Consider the following 23,026-nt stretch of genomic DNA (forward strand, 5'->3'; position numbering starts at 1 on the left):
TTAACACGTTATTCAATCATACCCAGCTGGAACTCTCTGTGTGCTCACTGGTTCCTTTGCTGAATGCGTTGCACCTTGCATGCTAATGGACCGCTGCTCCACAGGGCCAGCAGAGATGGTTTAACAAACACACCAGATAACAAATTAAATACCCATCAGAGCTCAGGCCCATCAAACAAAAAAACATTTTGCTGAAGCCCAACACTAATGACCTTGAGGCGTCATTCATGCCCTTTTGCACAAAATTATCCCCATCATTATTGCATAGTATGCCAATTTATAGTGGTATTAAAATGTGCTTTTTTTGTTTGTTTGTTTGTTTGTTTGTTTTGTTTTGTTTTGTTTTTCTGCAATATATCAGTAAGGATTATGCCACTTAAGGCCTCTTTGGACATCCTGTTAGAATTGAAGTGTTCTCTGAGAAAACAGGATTTCACACTCATGTCTTCAATACTGTCAATCTCTGTGCATACTGATCCCACCATATTTACATTTTTCAATTATCTGTATTTTATACCATGTATGATATGGTATGCTGTGATGCTAACTGTGATGGGTCTGTTTATTAATCTAATTAGGGCATGACAAATTTTGCCTTGCCAAGAAAACAAAAGAAGCCCAGCCAAGGGTCAGTTATGGAAACAGTACAAGTACGATAACAGAGTCATGGTTTGAAAACTTTAGCCTCTAAACCCGCGATTAGCTCACAAGTAAAATTGCTTTCTACAAATCCACTAAACAGATGTAGAACACTCGCCATATTTTCCACATTGTTCTCTCCATTCAAGCACGGTACAAAAGAGCTGTGATCCATACGCTTAATATCCTGAGCCAGACTAAGAGAATAATGATTATATGTTGGCCATTGCTTTGTTGTTTGGTGATTGTCTCCAGTGAAAGACCAAGGTCTGTTAACACAGAATAAAACGCCTCTTTGTGGTGACTGCAACATGTGTTGAAACCAGATTCTAAATATGCTTAAGGGCAATGCCAGGCCTCACTCTACAATCATGGGCATAAAAACAGTACTAATTACTATTACTATGATACAGGCTCTAATTTGATTTCACAAGTATAATTTTCTGGACTTCATGACAGGAGCAATATTGGCATAACAATGAAACAAAGATTATGCCTGCACACATACAATAGAAACACAAAACATTTATTCTTGATTTAATTTGACAGGAGACCATGTGTCAGTCATCAGTTTTGCTTGCTGATAAACTATCTACTCATAACAGAAGGTTATTCAGCTACCTTTGGTGTTTTCCCAGGCAACAGTTGTTCAAGTTAAGTACAATTGAAATCCCATATGTGGCAATTAATCTAATAAATGATAAAGGTGTAAGGGTGGGCTGTAACCATAAGGCTACAGAAACTGGAGAAATGTGAATACTGAACATGCTCTGCTGCTTTTCTGGAGCAGCTCTGGGCAAAGGCTAAAGCTGCATACATTTTACTGGGTTAAATCAAACAGCCTTTAATAAGTCTTGCTTGAACCTCACTTCGCACTCACTCAGCTCACTGTTCATCTTCCTCCATCAGCAGGAGCAGAGCCACTTCGGACTCACACTTACATGCTGTCATAAGGCATACTCATGCCAGCATCTCACAAGTACAGGATGGGTTGCGTCACTTCTCGAGGACACTCAGATAATTAAAGAGGGAAGAGGGATTTAATAAGTGTTTTGGCTCTGCTGCAGTTGATACAGTGACCTGTCTGCAGACTGATCCCCAACTATATGACGGCTCTGACAGCTGGTGATTATGGCTGGATATGTGAAGTAAGAAGATGGTGTAACACTAATCTGGCTGAATAGCAGCAATGTGTCAGTGAGCATGCCAACTAAGTCTGGGTCGCTCTGACGGCATCGTGCAGCTCATACCTCGCTAAACTCTCAAAGGCGTACAATGCACTGTACATGCTTATACACTGCTGTAGGTTATAATGTGGCTGAGTTGCACAAAATCTCCTTTTTTATTATGTTCTTGTTTGAAATTACTTAATTTTCAAATAATTTACCGGCTGATACATAAACTCAGCGTTCAGTCAGGCACAATGCATTGATGAATAGCTATAAAACCGTGTAATTCATGTGTACTCGACACAATTCTTTCTACCTATTAACCACCATCAATTAATGAAAGGTCAAGCCACGCTGTGTCCATTCAGTATATCTTAAGTAGTCCTGGTTGCTCCATTACCTCAGAACAAGCCTCATGTGCACCTGAAGTAACACCCCAGCTCCATTCTCCATGTTTTCCTCCATCCACAGCCCCATCAACCTGCTCACCCTGTTACAAATTACCAAACAAATGAACCTTTTCACTGGAGACAAATGAGGAAAAATAGTCTTTAAAGAGGACCATTTATTCAAATCCCACTTGACAGGGTGGAATCTCTGATCCCATTCCTCTCCTTGAGAGCGTGTGGCAAAAAGAAGTCGGGAAAAGAAAGGGAATCACATCAGGCATTTCAAAGTCATTTAAATGAGTAGTCCCACTGCACCAGTGCTAATATCGCTGAGAGCAGAGCCTGTGTATCCACAGCTGAAGATCCAGGTAGAATTAACAAGAGAAAAGAGGCCATCGAGTAAAGTATCCAATAACTGCAAAAAAAAGCACTGAAGCCAGACCTCATTCAAAATCTCATCATGTCAGCCGCATTCTCGACCGCTTGTCTGTATGGCCACTGTAACTCCTGGCCAAGCTATTTCATTTTCTTTACTAACATTTATGGATGAGAAAGAGATGAGCTCATCCGCGCCTCTTTGTTTCCGGTTTTCCTGGTGTATCGCTCCCACTCAAATTCCAGCAAGGCTCGGCTGAAAGGAAATGGTGTGTGACGGAATGACTGAAACATTAACCATGGTCCTTGTGAATAAAACAGCAAGGACTTTATGATGGCCTGGATGTGATACAGTAATATAAGCCTCGCTTTGGGATGAGATGGAGAGGAAAAACTTATTCTGGCAGCTTTTACACAACTGTGATCCCTTAAAAGTTAACCCCCCTGAGTTTACCTCTATTGCTTCGCAAGTGCACCCCCGCTACGCTGCCATGAAGCTAGGCGCCAGTTTAAGGTCATTTTCCCCATGTCTAATTTTACCCTTGGGTACGCTCGAGTAGCGTGTATAAGAGCAGCTATCATTTTAAACACTTGTTTCAGGCACTATTTCTTTCCCAGTTTATGTGCCTTCACTCTGAGGTGATGGAGTGCTAATGAACAGACAGGCAGATCCACTCTGACTGAGGTCTTATGAGAGTTTCCTGGAGGTGTAGTATCTACCATATTACTCTGATTGGTCTCAACCTAAAAAAAAAAAAAGAAAAAAAAGAAAAAAAATATGCAGAGTCGAGCCAGACTACACATCTGCTACCTTGGCCAAGTCTCTCTTTTAAAGAGATTTTTCAATGGGAGTTCCTGGTAAAATAAAGGTTAAAAAAAAAAAAAAAGGCAATCACATGGGCAGTAAAAGAAGATGTCACATTAGCTGTATCAGGCTGCAAGCTAATGAACTATAATGGAGGTTAATCTTTCTGGACAAAACATGAGTGTGTTAATAGCATGATAAATATAGCATTAATGTTATAAATACTACTGTACACTATACAGCTCTCTGACACTAAGACACTGAATTTGAGTGGGTATTTTTTTTTTTCTTCATTGAATCATTCAGTGTTAAATCTTTCTGGTTAGGTATAAATCCATGTGTTATATGTTATTTGCAATGCATAGATTAGTCTTTTTTTGTTTGTTTTGTTTTTTTTTTTGTTTTTTCATATTTTTTCACCAAATGACACAAATGACAGAAAAGCTACGACGGTTGCTCCAATGACAATGTCTCTGTGTGGATGCGTGGATCTGCGGGGTGCCAATCAACAAATCCTGACAAGGAAAAGTAACAAAGCCCAACGCTGGAGGTGGTATTAGTTCATGTCAGGAGGAACAGCACACCATGGCACTGCTATCATGTGACTCACTCCTGAAGTGGCAGATACAAGCCTCCAACTCTGTCACCTCATTGCAGGAGGCGGGCTTGGTCTCATAGACAACACTTGACTGCTTCCACAATCACTTTCTTCTCCAACAACCTGCCATGTTATCTCAACTTTCAACTTTTTGACCCTGAACAAAGAATAGATAGCAAATATGAAAGTACCTCTCTGTAAATGCCCACACAATGGCTTGCTGGGGAAGATCTGTGTCAGCCAGTGGCTTCTGCCCACAAGGGGAGAGCTTTCTTCACACCTGTCTGCAAGGATAAGTGGGCTTGTCACAAGCAGAGCTAATCTGTTGTAACGCTCAGTCACACTCAATCCCCTAGTGGTACTCTCTACTTGTCCTTGAATGTCTGTTGGCATTGGAAGCATACCTGTGTGGTGATCAGTCTAACCAGGTTGGAAAACATGTGACTTAGGTCAGTGAAAAGCAACAGCATCCCCTCTTTCTGGAGGCAACATAAAACCTTTTACCCTTTACAGTTTACACTTGTCTGCCCTTTCATCTGGCATGAATGAAATCTGCCATAAAATAGACACATGTAATTGGTGCCATCTGTGTAGGATATTAACTAATATTATAATGTTCAAAGGATGGTTTTCTGAACATTAACAAGTCACTCAAGAAGAGAAATGGATGCAATCAAAAAAGTACTTTATCTACAAGGGTATCAACATTGAGTGAGAGACAAGAGAGAGAAGAGTGAAGAGTGCTATCAGAGTCGATAGTGGTGGTATTATAATTTGGACAGCACTCAGAACATGAAGTGGGCTTGCCGATATGCAATCACTTCCCCATTCACTAGCGGAAATGGTTCCCAAAAGTGCAGCGTGCTGTCTGACATTAATTCTGTGTGATCAAACATTTAAAGTTTATTATAGTGCAAACATTGGATACTTAAAAATAATTACAGGGAAACAGATGTGAAATTAAGTGCACAGGGGAAGAATATGAGCCCTCTGCAAGCCCTTTTTTGTTTTGTTTTGTTTTGTTCATTTTAAATCGAAATATTAGGTAATCAACTATACTACTGACACTGCAAGAGCTTATTGTTCACCTTGCTAATGTTAAACTGGGACACAGGCATGTTAATAATTATAATAATAGCGGTCTGTATCTTGATAAAAGGCTTTTTTTTTTATCTGGACATATATTTCCCTTTGGATTTAAAATTGGATGGCAGATTATTCTGTAATATGGCTGATAAATTCTTGCTTGGGGAAAAAGTTGCTCCTGTCAAAAAATATTGCTTTGATGGTCCAGGATGAAAGGAATGATAAAATATCATGTCATGATGTCACATCAGTTCTATTACAGTGAAATTTCCCTTTAAAGGATAGCTGGTTATTTCCAACCTGGCCCTGTCCTAGTTTTTTTGCCGTCAGGCCAGTTGGTGTTGATGGCAAAAATGATGTAGAAAATTTCATCACTTTTTTCAGAGTTGTAGTTGGATCCCCAACAGCTGAATCCAGTAGCTGGATTTAGCTACTTGGAGATTACCTGCGTGAGTGTGTATCTGTGTGTGTGTGTGCGTGTGTGTGTGTGTGTGTGTAGTGGATAGCAGAGCTCCCAGCAGCCTGAATGCATGAAAGCTCAACAGATGACTATGATCAAATTTTGAACAAAATCTACACAATAGACCATAATGACAATAACTAGGAAAATAAGGCCCATGCTGAAAATAACATGAATTTTTACACTTCAGTTCATGTGTGTGTTGGCAGCTTCCTAGTTTGATATTGTAAGTTTTTGTTCATCATCACACATTCCCGTCCCTTGGCATTAAGTGTCCAAATGTAAAGTGTGTTCATTAAAAAAAAAATTGACCATGTAACTGTATTACAACTGCACTACAAGTATTCCCATTCAGAGTGTCAGCCTGTCAGAGCTTGTAGAGCAGTATCTGGGCCCTGTGGCCAAGGACAAAATGCAGCAGCATGATGAAATATCACAAAGTTTGTTGAATGGTATTAAGATAACACTCCACTCAACGCAGTGAAACTAATTCGTACCTACACCTCGACACAAACCAGAGCTACACGTCAACACAGCTTGCGTGTGTCTACTCTAGTATTGCTGTATCTGTTGTTGTTGTTGCTATGCTTAGTCTGTCTAGCACGCACGCAAACCAGAGCACATCTTCCACTCAACATATCTTCCATCACAGCCCAGCTGTAAATGCCTCAAATTTTTTTCCCCATTCCAGTGGAACTTGAGTCTTTTCATTTCAAAATGCTGGAGTTGAGTGTTTGGATTTCACAAATGCGACAAAGAAGGCTTAACCAGAAATGATGACTGGTACAAATTTCACTGTGAGATGTGCCAGAAGGGCTGAATAACATCAGGGGGCTGACATGTTTTTTAGAATATGTTTTGTTGAATGGCACCATTTCAAAACAGTAGAGGGGACAGCCTTTGGCAAAAATCTGCTGAGTCAATCTGCATGCACACTGAAGAACTGTTTCCTGAAAGACTTATTTTCAATGACTCTCTGACACAGTCATGCTGCATGAATGTATAGTGAATGTTATAAGTGTTTATTGTTTATTCATGGGTGTGCTGTAAAACATGCCATGTGATTTGAGCATATCCATAAGCGGCTGCCCTCAATGAAATCCCCTCATAAAGAATATTTAGCATGCACGCACCATCCTTCTCATCAGATTTGTTTGAGTATTGCAGGTTGTTAGAGCTACAGAGCTACAGCATTTCACCTTCCTCACACTTCTAATTTACTCACAACTACAGCTCATTACATGCCATCAAAACCGAACCCTGCAGGAGTTCAATGAGTAAGGCAATGAGTAGACGACATGGGTAAATGGCACTGAGACAATAATTTATATTTCATTTTTTTTTTTGGACTGGTAATGTTTAAGTCGGCTGTTAAAAGACACATTTTCATGATATATTTTTTTAAAGTCCTACTGTTTTGAAATTGCACAGAAATATCAACGGTGCACTATATTTTTTAAATTAAATTTATTTTTTCAGTTATTGTAGGTGTTAGTCTCTGTTCATCAATATTACATTTTAGAAGTTGTTTTTTTTTCCATGAAAAAAAACACTCCTCTGTGCCTTAAAATAACTCTAAACCTTTCCCTCATTAAAAATGTGTAGATATATGAATATGCACATAGACCCCTCCCAACCCCCCTGCCTGCTCACAGACCAGCTCGTAACCGGAGCTCTGTTCACACAACGTGGAAGTCCCAGTCGCAGACACTGAGCCGTATTTCCAAAAAAAAAAAAAAAAAAAAAGAAAGAAAAAAGAAAGAAAAAAAGAAAAAGCTATTATTAGCACCCTATATAACACTGTCTTGACACCGGTGCTAATGATATGCAAAGCAACAACCCTTCAGCTGACAGGATTGGCTGTCAGACTTGTGATGTAGCAAATCGAGCTGGCCCGGGGTACGCCTGACTTTCAGATTTCAGGGACGTGCACAGACACCACCGCCTTCAGTAGGGGACTGTGAAAACACCTCTGTAGTGACAAACTTTGCACAGATACAAGTCAGTAGAGTCAAGGTCAGACACTTTAGGGATATAAATGTAAGAAAAACACATTTTCGAGTGGAAGGCGACTTTTATTTTGGATTTTGTGAGTGCTCAAATGACATCAGATATAATCTCCAAGAGTTATAAGAAAATCCCCTTGAGATTTTGGTGTCTCATTTGACTTTTAGAGCCAAATAACAGTTAAAAAATGTTCCAGATTCAGATTCCACAATCATACTGGATTCTTTTGGACTTTTTGATGTGGGCCCACTCATCCTCAGTGTTGTTTGCCGTTGACTTTTGCGTCATTAATGATGTAACCTTTTGCCGCTGCAGTGTGTAAGCATCCATTCTGTTAGGTGAGGAGGCCATTCCCTCCAAGTCAACAGCTCTGCTATTAGCCTCAGTAACCTTGCAGCATGAGGTCTGCATTATGTTTCCACAATAAACAGTGATATCGATCCACACATCCACCATAAGAGAAATGCATTCCTTCACCACCATAATTCTGGTTATCATAATAATTAAATGTGGAAGCTTTATGTCTTTAAAAGGTGCTAGTGTTTATTATAGTATATGTGCAGTAATCATAGCTGTCTCTGTTGCAGCCAATCCCACGGGCGCTGGACCAAAGGGCTACCCAGGCACTTCAGAGGTCTTCCGCGAGTCCAGCAGCACTACAGGGATGGTGGTCGGCATTGTAGCAGCCGCAGCCCTCTGCATCCTCATCCTCCTTTACGCCATGTACAAATACCGGAATAGAGACGAAGGCTCCTACCACGTAGACGAGAGTCGCAACTACATCAGCAACTCAGCGCAGTCCAACGGCACCGTTGTTAAAGAGAAACCAGTCAACACCGCAAAGACCTCAAGCAAAAACAAGAAGAACAAGGATAAGGAGTATTACGTGTGATCCTCAGTACATTGGGCTTCGCCAGACCGATGAAAACTTTTCTCAAAAAGACACAAATCAGGAGATCATCATGTGTACAGTATATTAACAAAGAGGAACAAAAAAACAAACATTATTTAGTCATTTTTCCTGTAAGACAGTGCGCTGAAAAGAGAATATGAGAATGAAATAAAACTTTCTTTAGACTTAAATCAAGCACACAAAACTACGGAGGTAGCACCAAGATGTACTGTCCAGGATGAGACTGACGAAAAAAACAAGGGTCTGGCAACCAGATGAATATGAAATTAATACATATCTAACATGACAACCAAACAATGTTAACCCATCTGTGACTTGTTTCCTTGACCAGGATAATGCCGTCTAGCTCCTTTGTTTCTGGCAAACAGAGGAGGAGAGATGCACTTCGCGAAGGGAGATTCAGCATTACAAAACTTAATGTTTTCATTTACATTGCCTGTGTTTGTGTTGTTGAGACTTTTTCTATGAGAAAATGACACAATGCATAAATAAATAAGTAATTCCGCCAAACATTTACTATGGATTAAGGACAACAAGAAAGCAACCATAACGTGACAATGCATACAGAGCGTGGGAAAAAAAAATCAAGTCTCTATGGGATGTTCAAAGATTCAGCCAAAGTGTTTGCGCTCATTCAAGAGGCAGCAATGGCCGACAAGGACAAAATACCTGGCTGACTGATCTATCACCATGCAAGGATGAGAATGAATTCCAGTTATGCTCAAAAAGACTATGTTTCAAAAGATTAATATGTCCATTGTGCCAGTACGAAATCTGGAGGCCTTCGTTTTCACATCGACGTGTGAACTCAAAGGAGAGCAATTTCTCAGAGTTCTGGGGATGTCTCAAAACTGATGATTTGGGAACCATGCACGCAAAATTATCTTATTACAGTACATATGTTTATATACAATACAACCACATCTATATGTGCTTTCTGGACTGTGACAAAGTGGTGTTTTATAGCCTGTTGTATAGATGATGCAAACTATAACTGCTCCTCAACCATTTTTGGAATAAAAATCGAAAAAGGACAAAAAGACAAACTTAAGTGTTATTAAGTGTTGCTAGACATAGAAGATTTTATGAAGACATCTGCATTATTTTTTCAGTTGGATTATTTGATTCTGCCCTGTTTTTACATGTGTTCCTACATAGATTTTATACAAATGCCAATCTGAGGTACACGACCAGTAGTAGCCTATCCTGTCCTAAAAATTGCACAAGGCATTGATGTTGGAGAGGCATGGCATGACAGTTTGTGTGGCCCTCTGTAAGGATACTGGTAGAATCACTGCCTTCCTGCTCAATCCTGACTAAACCTACATAAGTGAGAATGGAGACAAAGACTATGAATGATGGTTATGGGTGATGACGATGATGATGATGATGGTCATGACAATTAACTTGCTGTGTGTGTGCGTCCAAGTGGTATTACATGATTGTCCAAATGTATGCTTGGGCTGATGCAAAACCCAAGGAGATGAGTTCAAATCTCCATTTCAACTGTTTCTGTGTTTGTTCTGTCATTCTGTCAGTCAATTCTGCTTTTCCCGAGACCTGTACCTGGAATGAGTATGAGGAAATTGACCATGAACTATAAATGACGATTATAAATTCTCTGTTTGCTCCTCTTTTATTTCTTCTTAAGTGTTTTCTGTTCAATTGTAACACTTCTTGTACTCCAAGTAAAATTATATAAAAAAAAAAAACTAGTTTTGAAAAATCAAATGAACAAGTGAATAAAATATTACCTAAGTGAACTTACATCAGTCTATGACAAAATGTATCAGGAGCAGGTGCCATGCTTTTCACTCTGACATCTTAAAGCACAACTACTGCATTCTTATTTGGGCAACACTTAATAATAACCATCATCAATAAATGATAAATTGACACTTATTGTCATTCCCTTGTTTGTTAAAAGTAAAATAATAATATGTTTAATTAACCATCAATTTACCATTTATTAATGATGGTTTTAAAGTGTTATCGTTTTTTGTTTTATGAGCTGGTTTATGTCTGTTTTTTTCTTTTTTTTTTCTTACTGTGCAGTGCAGATTAAGCTAAAACAAACAAAAAAAGAAAGAAAATAAAAAGAATATATGATTTGCTATGTGAAGACTTCAACTCCTATGGTTTTGGTACAACAGAATAAAATATAATTGTATGAAATAATAAATACAACCTAAAACCATTGCGGTAAACAGATGATTTCCCAGTGTAGTCCAAGCAAATGCAGATTTCTAGAGAGAAGAAAAAAAACCTGTGTGACAATACCTTGATTTCCACATGAAAATACTTTTCACATTCCTGCCCTGACAGCGAGGTCAGAGCAAAGTCAGCCACATGACAGCACCGACACAAGCCTGGATTATTCATGTGCTGGACAGTTTTTTCTTTTTTTTTTTTTTAATAAATTAAAACAGTTGGGTGGGGGTAACAGGTACTAGTGCGCCTTTTGGTTCTGTTTGAAATGCCTGACCATATTTTTTCATCCTCGTCCTTCCTCATATGCTCATCATAAAAGAAATTGCAAATGTGCAAGGCTCAGTGGCTGCATTTACACTAAAGGTACTTTAAAAAAATAAAAAAAGAAAGAAAAACTAGCTAGAGAAAGTGCAATATTATACACTGTGCTTACGATATCTACCTTTTTTGCAAAAAAGAAAGGACACAAGGAAGAAGAAGGTGGCAGCAGGAGTCGTCCCGTGAGCTCAGATACATTATAATACAACTCAAAACTACAGGGCAGGGGCTCCCCAACTTTTTCAGCTGAAGACCCAAAATGAAATTTGGTGACGCCGGCAATCGCTGCCAACGCTGACAAGTAACATTCGTTAGCTAGCAACATAGTAGACACCAATTTGTTCATTTTTAAGCATTTATTACTGAGCATCTCAACACATAAAACAGATTTAGGCCTCTCCGCTACACTTTGAATGGCTTTAGTGAGGCCAACATTTATCTGCTTGTATTTTTGTTTTGGAAGGGGGGGTTACCAGCCTGATACAGAGCATCTGAGCTGAACAGACCACCGTTGCAAAAAAAAAAAAAAAAAAAAAACATATTGTTATGTATTTTACTGTGGCAACTGCTGGCCCAATACAAAGAGGTGCATGACCAATGTTGGGTGGCAACTGTAAGCTTGGACTCACTGCTGCAAAGCCTGAACTCGCGGGGAAAAGGAATTGAAGACTTACAGAAAGAGCAAGTTCAACTAAAGGTACGTTTTCTTTCTAATGAGGTTTAAATCTGCAGTAATGACTGATTTTGTTTGATTTTGCTATGGTGTGGCATGTTGTGTGAGGCCAAGCATATTTTTATATGTCTTTAACACTCTGTTTCTGAAGTGATAGGATGTGGCAGGTTTTGCTGTGAGGGATCCATTTTGTAGGTGACAGTGTTCGGTGTTGTGCTCAATATATGTAAATTGGAGCTTTAGCCACAGCTGTTCTGAGTAGCTGTGCTGTTATAAGGACAGACAGGTTTGTGCCTATACTTTTATAATGGTAATAAATGCATATGCAAGCAGGGATGTGGTTTCTTGCTCAAGGACACTTCAGCATGGAGGCAGATGCTCGCTGACCCTGGATGTACTCTGCACACGGATGGAGACTTTACAGTAACTATAGCAATTTATGGACACAATGGCTCAATGCTCAGCCTGCCAATACTAAATCAAATTTTAGTGCTGATTGTGTATGGCGACTGAACTTTGTTGCATGGTGCAACATTGCTCAAGATGACGAAACTCTCACATTAGAGCTGACACAGGGCTTGGGTTTGACTCAGGTTGTCTGTGAGAGAGAGAGAGAGACTGACATGCAGAGGACCTACACCTCTTGATGGCTTCATAGCTCTCCAGAAACTTTTGTTCCCCATTTGCACATGTAACACCGGTGATGCAGACAGCAGGAAACAGGAGCCAAATTGCCCAATAAGGCAGCTGATGGGTTTCACTTGTGTGTCAATCACAATAGAGGCAGGTGGCTTTATTTTTTTTAATTTATATGTCAGACCCGACCCAGACCAGTGAAAAAAGCTTGTGAGTTTGACCTAACTGGCCAAAAATACACATGCTGTAGAGGTGAGCTGAATGGATGGTGAAAAATAGCTTAGTTAAAATGCTTTTCAGTGATGCAGTTTACTCATCCTTGGGATTTTGGGGGTGGTTCAAACCCCCTGACTGTCTGCCTGCCTACATACCTGACTTATTCTCTCAAAGTTTGCCACGGGAATGTCACCAGAAAAAAACTTTTCCTTTTTTTCTGTTACAAAGAAGATGACAGCAAAGTTTCTTCAAGACCTAGGACTATGATGAAACCCTTTTTTTTTGCATTTTTCTTTTCTGAAAAAGTAACATTAAGTCATTAAGATTTCATGATTTAAAAACTTGTCCATATGGCATCATATTTATCATGTTAAATGATTCTGGTTTGCAGAACACAGTGTTAGAAAGTTTTAATTTCAGCTGTAAGCGTCATTGCTCCTACATACAATATGTAGTAAAATTTGCTGATATCCTTTGTGGATCAGTTGGTAATACATGTACAATTGTTCAAAAGGCCCATTGTTGGAATCCAGATTAGGAGCCCCATTAATTTGGATTCAGAGTTCAAAGTTCATAGGACATTCAGCGGATTAGAAGTTAAAAGGGCTCTCTGCAGAATGGAGGCCTTGTGGGATGTGTGCTCACAATTTGTAAAGGGCACCATACTCATGCAGTGTCTGATGTTTTAGTTTTTCATTTCTGTTTTCTTGTGCATAAAACGTTTTATATGGGACACACAAGACCTCTGAGATCAGGTGTCAGCCTCTGAGGAAAAACTTCAACTTGAAAAACTGAAATACACTCACAAAGGTTTATCCTACAGGGAGAATCTGTTAAGAGATGCAAAGCTCCATCTCTTACGTAAAGCACAGGGATGGCCTTTTATTTGTCTCCGTCTAGGACAGACTCAACTCAGCTGCACCAGGCTAAGGTGGGATAGGCGAGGATTAGGATGTGATAGGTGCAGTATGATAGGACCCAGCAGAGGAGGATAAGGTGAGGTGGGAAAATGGATGTATTTCTGGCACTGGGGCTGTTTTTGTTGTATTTATTTGCAAAAATAAAAAAAAATAAATAAATTTAAAAAAAAAACACTGACTTCTCAAACCAGAAAATAGTTCACAGAAATGCAATACAATTGTGATACAGTTGTATCACTGGCCCTAACACGACCCTGACCCTGACTCAAGGCTTAAAAAAAAAAAAAAAAAAAAAAAAAAAAAAACACATATAGCTGTTAAACTTTTGACAAAATGACACCTATGGAAATGAAATCTCTTTTAAATGTACAAAAACAATTCCATCAATCACTCATATGTAATAAAATGAGAGAAACTCTGAGTCCACTGAAGAGAGATGTGTCTGGAACACCAGTGGCTTGGAGCAAAGTATTACACCAGCCATAATCTGAATTTCTTTTTCTGTGTGTGTGTGTGACGTTTACGGCAATGATTTGCAGAGATGTCTCTTTCTATCGACTACAGCACAATGCTTCTAGCAATGCACTTAAGCCTTGGGAAATAAATATAATCATACAGAATGTGAGGAGGCGAACAGTATATCCTATGCGGAATGTGAAAAAAATCTGATTCTAGGAGGAAGAACAACACATTCTCTTATGTTTGCTTCACTTTATTCTACTTGCGTGTATGGGTTATCAGCAGATCATATTTAATCCTTTGTTTCACAATGCCCAGACAAAGCTATTCATGGGCGATAAATAATGTTGCACTCTGGTAGCTTTTATACAGTATCTCTCCCTGACAGACAAAACAGAATATGTGTGTCCGAGCTCTTCAAGGCTAAGGAGACCATGTCGACTGCTTGTTCTGGCTCTGGGACGCTGAGCACCGTCAATAGGGAGGAATGTCAAATGAAATGTTGAGGCAGTCAAATGCACCGCAATTCATCCGTCGCATGAAAAGCAGGTATGCGTCTACAGAGTGGTGGAATTTTTCCTGACAAACGTGGGAATGCACAAAGCCGCCAGAGTTATAGCATTAAAAAAAAAAAAAAGTGATGAATTTTTAAGTTTTGATTGTGTTATATCATTTATACATTGCTTCCTTTATTCGCCGTGCGTAGGTTGATTATGTACTTTTGTTCTTTTCCAGTGGTCAGCAGCACGAGCTGTTTCACACCTGGGATATGCCGTAAACAGTGTGCTGTACACAAAACTCAGTGAATAATGAAATGACAATAACAAGCTCACAGCTTTAATTCAGAATGCATTGCCTGTGCCAAAAGACGGAAACTCAGAGTGGGGGAGTATTTTTAGCAACATGTTTATCCTTTCCTCTCATCCTCCTTCCTCTCCATCTCACTCACACACAATATCTGTATCCCTGTCTTTTGCATTCATGGTATGCCATTTCCCCTCTCTCACTCAGGCTCTGTGCTTCTATCTCAGCTGGATATACCAGACGTCCTTTTAATTCGCCACAGTAATATAATTCTCCTTCCCTATAATCATCCATTTTCCCTTTTTCATGCCCTCTCCCCGAACTTCAGACACATCTTGTGGATTCTATTCCACACCAGACTACATCAGTTTTCACTTCATTTATTCAGTATTTGTTTAGAAACCCCATGCTGGTCTGCTGTGGAACATCATTTCCCAATATACATTAAAGGTTAAAAGCTGTATAATTACACATGGATTTTAAAGTACAAGTTAATATAAAAAAAAATTGTGAATAAAGTAAGAGTGGAACGATTCTTTTTTTTTTTTTTTTTTTTTTTTTTGCAGCAATAGCCTTCAGTCATAAAAGATTCCAGTATATCCGATGCACTCAGTATGCACAGAACAAAACTTAAGGTTATCTCTATTTTCTGCTATTTATCTCAGTTGTTTCTCCTTTAATACTTAACATTATCATGCTGGCATTCATTCCATTATCGCACTGTTAAAAATCTATTTCTTTTACATTTTTTGCATCTCTCAAGTACACTGGAAAAGATACAGGTATATTATTTTCATGATATTTGCATGATACTGTCTAACAAGTGACACAATTTTATTATGGCAGTGATGTTGAATTAATAATACACCACCACAGCAACTGCTCTCGCCATTTCATAGTTCAAATTTTTGCCTTTCTAAAATAAATAGGATTTCTGCTTCATGTTTACCAACCTTGGTATGTGTGAAGTCATAACAGTATAAAATATTGCAGGGCCATATATATATATATATATATGTATATATATATATATATATATATATAGAGAGAGAGAGAGAGAGAGAGAGAGAGAGAGAGAGAGAGAGATGTTGTCTTATGAGAGCTATCTTGGGTAGCATACCAAATGCATTATGCTTTAATATTTGGGCAGAAAATTACAGCACACATAAAAATGTTATTTCTCCATTATCTAGTGTGATGTTATAATTTGTTTTGATATCACTGGATACCCTGAAATCTGCACTTTAAGTAAAAACTAAAATAAGTATTGGATCCTGGATATGTATGTGTCACTACTGCAAACTTTTACATTTCATTCCTTTTCCATTATTATCAGATTCCATTATATACATGCCGATGTTGCATCCGGTTTTGTGAGAGAAGTAACAGCAACATGAACAATCTGCGTCTATCATGAGGCAAAACTTTCCACTTATGTTCTTTGACACAGTTTTCAACACTGAAAATATGGTTATGCTATACGATGGTTATGCAAGGCTGTAGTCACAAAACACGTACGGCTCTTTGAGGAAAGGGAATGTTTTTATGTATAACAGAAAGGCCTTTTTTGAACAACTGTCTGCAGAAGCAATGAAAAAAAGGTGAAATGATTTGAGCCTGGCAATCTCGGTGCTTCCTCTATCCTGTCAACACCAGGCCCAGAGTGGAGGGGTTAAGGTTGGAGCTCCGGGCCAAACCCAGCAGTCGAGAGCCCACCCTCAGGAGGGGGAGTCAACATGGCAAGGGCACCAAACACATTCAGGATGCATAGGTGCCATTTATCATGGCTGACAACTGCACCTCTCAGTGCCGTTTGGGTTTATTACCGGTACATTTCTCCCCACATAATGATGTTTTCCTTAGCACTTGTCCTCTGAGACCAGCTTCAATGAAAGACTCCAACAGAAACATCAAGGTGACAGTTTTTTTTTTTTTTTTTTTTTTTTTTTTCCTCTTTCATATGAAGTTTGCTGCATATGACTTTTAAGGACATGGAAATAAAACAAAGAAAAAAGTGTGGTCTCTTATTCTGAATCCGTGGCATAGCCAAAATTTCATCACAGTGGTTAAATAGAATTTGCGGGAGGCCTGCAATAATACCAAAATTTGGGCCATAATATCAATAAGGTTCATTTTTCACTACTGAATGAACAGTGAATTTCCTCCCATAATAACAATGTAATTTGACCCTTCAAGGCTGTACAAACTCAGACACATTAACAGCCAAATCACATAAATGTTGCAATTCCACATAGATTTATTATTTAACACTGGGTCACAGACAAGCTCTACCTGCCGATGAACATCAAAGCATTGTAGGCAATTAGCAATTTATATCAACTTAAGTCTCTGAAGCAGCGGGCCTGATTGCAATTGTAATTTATTGGTCATACATGGAGGAAACATAATGCAGAGAAAGATAGCTTTTCTTCTTGGGATTACATTGTTGAATGCAGTTGTTTATTGTTTCCAGCTAACTGCATTTTTACCTTTATTTAACCAGGAAGTCCCTTGAGATGAAATCTCTTTTTTTCGAGGAAGATCTGGCCAAGATACAGTACACCGTTATGATTTCCTTTTGTGATGTACAGGCCTTCAAAAGTGTGTGTTATTCTCTGAGCCCTGTTACAACACAGGCATTACCAAAGGAGAGAAAAAAAAAAAAAAATACAGTTACATGAAGTACTCACAGCAAGCCAGTACCTGCAGGCTGGTTCATCTCAAACATTTTTTTTTTTTTTTTTCAGTTTTATAGTTCAGTTTACAATTCACCAGTTTATTTTATAAGCAGGCATTTTAAAGTCTTTTCAGTACTGCAGTCCCTCCATGCCAACGCACCCCATCCTGCATGTTTCCTACAGGCACAAGTAAAAATTTTCACAGCAGAAGTTTTGGATGGCATAATGAAAAGCCGGCCACCCATAGGCCACCTTGGCCCAAGTTTGCCAAGGTAGGGCAAATGTTTCAGGACATACCGTGGTTTGCCTAACAGGACTGTGAGAAAACAGGCTAGAGTTCAGAATGAAAGGACCTCTCTTCTTCTGAGTCACAACTTCTGCCATTGCTGTGGTACTGTAGCATCCTCTCGTTGGGCCAATGAACCAATCATTTAAGCCTTCAAAAAACAAGACATACTATATCTCCTTTTCAAAAAAATGGGAAGCTTACTGTGCAGTCACACTAGAAAGCATTCACCTCACTGCAATCTAGCCAGAAAATTCTGGATTTGCAAAAACATGTAAGTGCAAAACAAAGCCATTACAACCTGACAGAAGGCATGGTTTGTGATCATTTTCAGTGGAAACTACTAAGACGTCTGCCTACATTGGAGCTCTTGTTTTTGAAAATGGTTGCCCCAGTGGACTGAGCCGAGGCCCAGCAAGCAGATGCAGCACAGTGGAAAGTTCCAGTGCACTAAAATAATTGGTGCAGTTGTGCTCTGTGCTATTCTACATTGTGCCAGATAATGTTTTAGTGAGGTCTGCGCTCAAAAACATGAAGCTATCATTTAAGCCCAGGGATTTGCATTTGCATCTGCATTTGCACTGGTTTTTAGGCTTCACATTTATTTGGGGCATTTAAATTCCCTGTCAGACAGCTACATGACTTTTGTGGGGTTTCCCCAAAATAGAGATGTGTATGAATTCAGACCTGAAATTTGTACTTTTACTCCACAATGTCTGCTCTGGATAAATGGTTAAAAGTACAAGCAGATACTCAGATGCTATTACATTGTTAGATATTATCACTGTGTCATATTCAATGCATTCTATAGTTTGCCATTTGCCATGAATTGTTTTAATTCATTTTTTTGTTGTACCTTCTTTTCTAAACCTGAGTTATCTACCTCTATTAAAGTCCATTGTTTCCTACATTTCCTAAACTGACACTTCACAACCCCAAGAGAACAGGTAGGTACCGTTTTGCCATTTTTTTCTCCATTTAGTAATAATAATAGTAAAAAACAATATATTATATTAAAGTAGCACTTTATCTAGATACTCAAAGCAGTGGCAGGAAAGTGTTCTTCCTCTCCCAGTAATCACAAATGTACTCATCAGTGTACATTTAGTGTACGTTTTCTTTTCAAGTTGTTGATGGTGGAAAATCAAATATCCACCAATATCCAATCTAATAGCCAATATCCAGAGTCAACTTGTAGGTACAAATGCAGGTAGAGAAAGCAACTGTCCTCTAAAATGACATAGGCTATGATATTTCAGATATTTCGTTTTTGTTTTTTTTTTTTTTTTTTTTTTTTTTTTAATTTTTTTCTTAAGGTCTGCCCTACCGCTCCCACGTCACCAGAGAGCGCTCTTCAGAAAACTGTTAGGCCTGGTTGACAAACAAAACAAAGGGGAGGTCCTAAACAAAATCCATGAACCAATAGGGGGATGAGAGGAGGGGTCTTCTTCATCACTTTGGCAGCATCTTGTTTCCTCTCTAGCTGCTTTCACAGATTAGCTGCTGTGGTGCTGCAGTCTGTTTGTCAACACCTTTGCAGCAGCAGCCTATTTTTATCTGTCAATATGATGGATGGCATTCGGAAACATCCGTCAAAGCTTTTAAAATTTGGAAAATGACAGAAAATTCTTGGTTAACAGAATTCCCGGTGGGAGTGATGGCTGTCTTTGCTAGAAAAAGTGAGAGCTGCAGCCCTTATACAAAAGACAACATGTTCTGTGACTGTGCTGTTCTCTGGTCTATTGAGGCGACTGTCAGTGGAAGAAGTATCTCTTCCTCTTGTATGGTGGATTTCTCCCAGTATGACTGTTTGATGCTAAGTCCATAAAGAAGCCCTTGCTCTTTGATTCTGAGGGACTGACTCTAAAAAAAAAAAGAATGATATTTACAGTTGATGTTTTACATTATTGAAGTTTTTCTCCTATTAAACTCCATTGTAGCTGCACTGGAAATCTTCCAGTGTGACATCATGTCATCCAGTTATCTGTGGGAATTAGAAAAATAAACCACCAAACAACATACAGACCCACGAATGCCAAATACACTGCCTGTAGCTGGTATTTATTTACTTATTTAAACAGTGCTGTCATATTTCAGGGTGGATTTTTTTTTTTTTCTTTAAGCCTATTTGACCTAGCTGTGGAAAGAGGAAAAACACAAATCAACTCTTCTGTTATAAGCTAAAGCATGCCGCTTATTTTATGGTCTATGATGATGAATTTGGCTGTTTGTTCAGTTTTTGGAGACTGAAAGGCTATTTATAATATCAGTAAATTGCTAATTTAATTGCTTCTGATTTCTTATTAAAATTCGCCGTTTTTTTTAAATCTCTAAAATAAGTGATCAAACCCCACAAATGATCCACCACACAACAAGATTCACACAGGCTACTTTCATAAAATAGATGTTCTTTCTTTCAAATAACTATCACCATAAATCATTGATAGCAGCCTCGGGCTATTCAAATGAGTGGTGGCCAGAAGCTGAAAACAGTGGAATTTGATGATGTTCAGGAAACATGTACAAGAATGTAAATCCACAAAATACACATCCAAGCAAAACAGTTTTATTCTGCTAATATTTACTGTATTTGGCTGGAATAAATTACTCTGAGTCCACGGGTTTTGGTGAGCAGGTGGGGACACTGTATGAGGAAACCTGTCCATAGTGATGTGTGCACATTTCCACTTAAAAAAAAAAAAAAATAACTAGCTAAAACCATGTTGAAGTACTGGTTTTTAAGTTGAGAAAGCTGCCGTATAAATCCAGTAAAGATAGATCAAATTTATTGTTCGGACTTTTTTGTGTCAAAATGAAACAAGTCGAGAATAATTGCAAATAGTCTGTACTTACTTGCTTTTTTTTTTTTATAGTAAGACAGGTGTTTTACTACAAGTGAAATGTGATGTACAGCACCTATTTCTTACAAAGACCTGGCCACCACAGAAGGCAGATTTTTTTTTTTTTCAAATGTGTGATATTCCATGGAATTTTATTCTTACTCTGGGTCTGAGGTTTTAGATAAATGTTTCTCTTTTTTTTCTTTTTCTTTTTTTTTGTTGTTGTTAGTTTTCTATAAACTGTGGTCCTGTAAAGCCATTTCAGACTGTAACAGGTAGTATGGCCTTTAAATAAACATGAACTCATTCAAACAGCACAGTTCATGGCGTAAAAAGTTCACCCTGCATAGATATATTGTATATATATGTATTTTTTTTTTTCTTTTCTTTTCTGACAAGCACATATACATTTGAAGTTTGTTGGCCAACTGAATCACAGCGTTAGAGGATAAAGCTCATTAGCACAAGAGTCACATTCATTTTGCCTGCAAGATGAAGCTGGTAATTGTCTTTGTTGGGGTGTCGGTGGTGGTAGTGCTGGTTAGGAGGATGACGATGATGATGATGATATGATGATGATGATGATGATGATGACGATGATAATGAACACCTGATTGATTTGTGCCAGCGGGTACGATCTTTGTTCATAGAATTAAATATGCTCTTTCAAATGAAATTCATTTTCTGCTTCTGGGATCCATCGTAATGCTGAAATCAATATTTAATATCCTAGGATCAATGTTATGTGAGGTTTTATTTTGCATCGGTTCTGTCAGCATTCCAGAGTAATATGTGCAGCATAGAAAGATGAAAAAATACAGATATGGTGGATGTAGCTGTGTCAATGAAGACTATCTGAAGTGTTTTTCCTCCCCAGCTTTTTCAATGTCATGTGTCCAGGCTCCTTCTCCTCTAGGCCTCGGTCTGTATTCAGGTCGGTGCCTTGCTGTGGTTTTTATTTTCCAGGACAAGGTCACAATTTATTATTAATCTTGGGAAACAAGGATATTCTTGAGGTTGCTGCTTTCTTAATTGATTCATCACTGTCAAAAATCAACACAAACAACGGCAAAGGCAAGGCCGTTTCCTATATACTGCTCAATCGCATGCTCCTCTGCCTTTAAAGCAGCAGCAGCAGCATCACACAGAGATGCTGTCAACATTGCAGTGAGTTGCCATAATTACAGCAAGGGTCTTCCCTGTTCACAAGTGCATCCTCATGTGACTGCAGTCGTCTCTGCCTCAGTCAGCCATGCAGTGTGTACAGCACCACAGCACGGCATACAAATCAACGGATACCTGCACACACACACACACACACACACACACACACACACACACACACTCATAATATAGTAAGTGATCTGATAGAGTGTTTTGTTTCTAAGAAAACAGTTTTTGTAGATCACTGTATTTCAACATGGACATAAATTCTGGACAAAATTCCTTTAGAATAGTGTTGTTTGACATGTATCAAAAAAAAAAAAAAAATCAAACAATAGCTTTTCAAGTTAAAAGATAAATACTGAATATAATTTAATTGCATTATATATATATATATATATATATATATATATATATATATATATATATTTTATTTTTATTTTTTTTAAATCACCAAGACCTCTGGGAGCGCAAAAGAGAAAATGTCTCATCACAAATAAAAAATAATCAGCACAGACCCGATGCTTGAGTTTGTGTAGAAAGTGATTATGAATGTTATAGAGTTACCACATTAAAAACCTAAGTCTGGGGATATTCTTGGTTCGGCTGCTGGAGCGCAATGTAACCACTGCCTATTTTAGGCCATTTCTCATGTGTGTCATGTTTTTTTTTTTTTTTTTTTTTTTTTAGGGCCAAATGTGCAAACGATGTGCAGGCTTTATCCCTGTGAATGAAAGCTTTTTTCTGCACAACAAAAAATCAGGCACATCAAAAGCAGCAGCCTTTGTTGTCTTGTGCAAGGAAAGACACTTGTCACTGTTGTTAGCAGGTTCTTTGAGTAGAATGCTATAAGGCCCAAACACATGTTATTCAGTGAAACTACCATGAATGGAAGGTGACCCTGATCCTGTAGCAAGGATGATGCAGAAGCTGGGGCCAGGCTTGTAGACTTAGATTTGAAGAATTAGAAGATTTAAAGAATAAGTAAACGCCAAAAAGCAACTGAATAATGTCAGCAGTAGATCCTGGTCCCAAACTTGACCATTTTTTACAAAGGCAGAGGTTTCCTTCAATTACCAGCTCAAATCACAATATGTTATGCTAAGGCTGAAAAAGTAAAAACAAAGATTGGTGATACTGAGGTGTACTCTGGAGTATATATCTACACATGCTCAGCAACACCCACAGGACTTTATTTGCAAAATATCACACCAGACACAGTGCATGACCAGGTTATGGGAGAGGAGGAGAGATTTTTTATTTATTTATTTATTTTTAAATATGGCCTTGGGAATACTTAATCTTTTGAAGGCGTTTTTGTGGCATTTTTGTCTGAGATAGCTTTAATTTATGCTTAGTGTGTTTTTTTGTGGTACATTT

General features: G+C 38.5%; 1 protein-coding gene across 6 annotated transcripts in view; it reads left to right on the forward strand.

Moving 5' to 3' along the window:
- LOC115372569 (neurexin-1a) overlaps positions 1 to 10,063 on the forward strand; it is a 309,098-nt gene extending 299,035 nt beyond the window's left edge. For all 6 annotated transcript variants that reach the window (XM_030070577.1, XM_030070578.1, XM_030070579.1 and 3 more), the window contains one exon: positions 8,116 to 10,063. In XM_030070577.1, coding sequence (XP_029926437.1) covers positions 8,116 to 8,420 — 305 coding nt within the window. In that variant the 3' untranslated portion in view covers positions 8,421 to 10,063. The remainder of the gene's footprint in view (positions 1 to 8,115) is intronic.
- The last annotated feature ends 12,963 nt before the right edge of the window (positions 10,064 to 23,026 follow it).

The sequence above is a fragment of the Myripristis murdjan genome, chromosome 15 (genome assembly GCF_902150065.1).
Source record: "Myripristis murdjan chromosome 15, fMyrMur1.1, whole genome shotgun sequence".
Classification (NCBI taxonomy): Eukaryota; Metazoa; Chordata; class Actinopteri; order Holocentriformes; family Holocentridae; genus Myripristis; species Myripristis murdjan.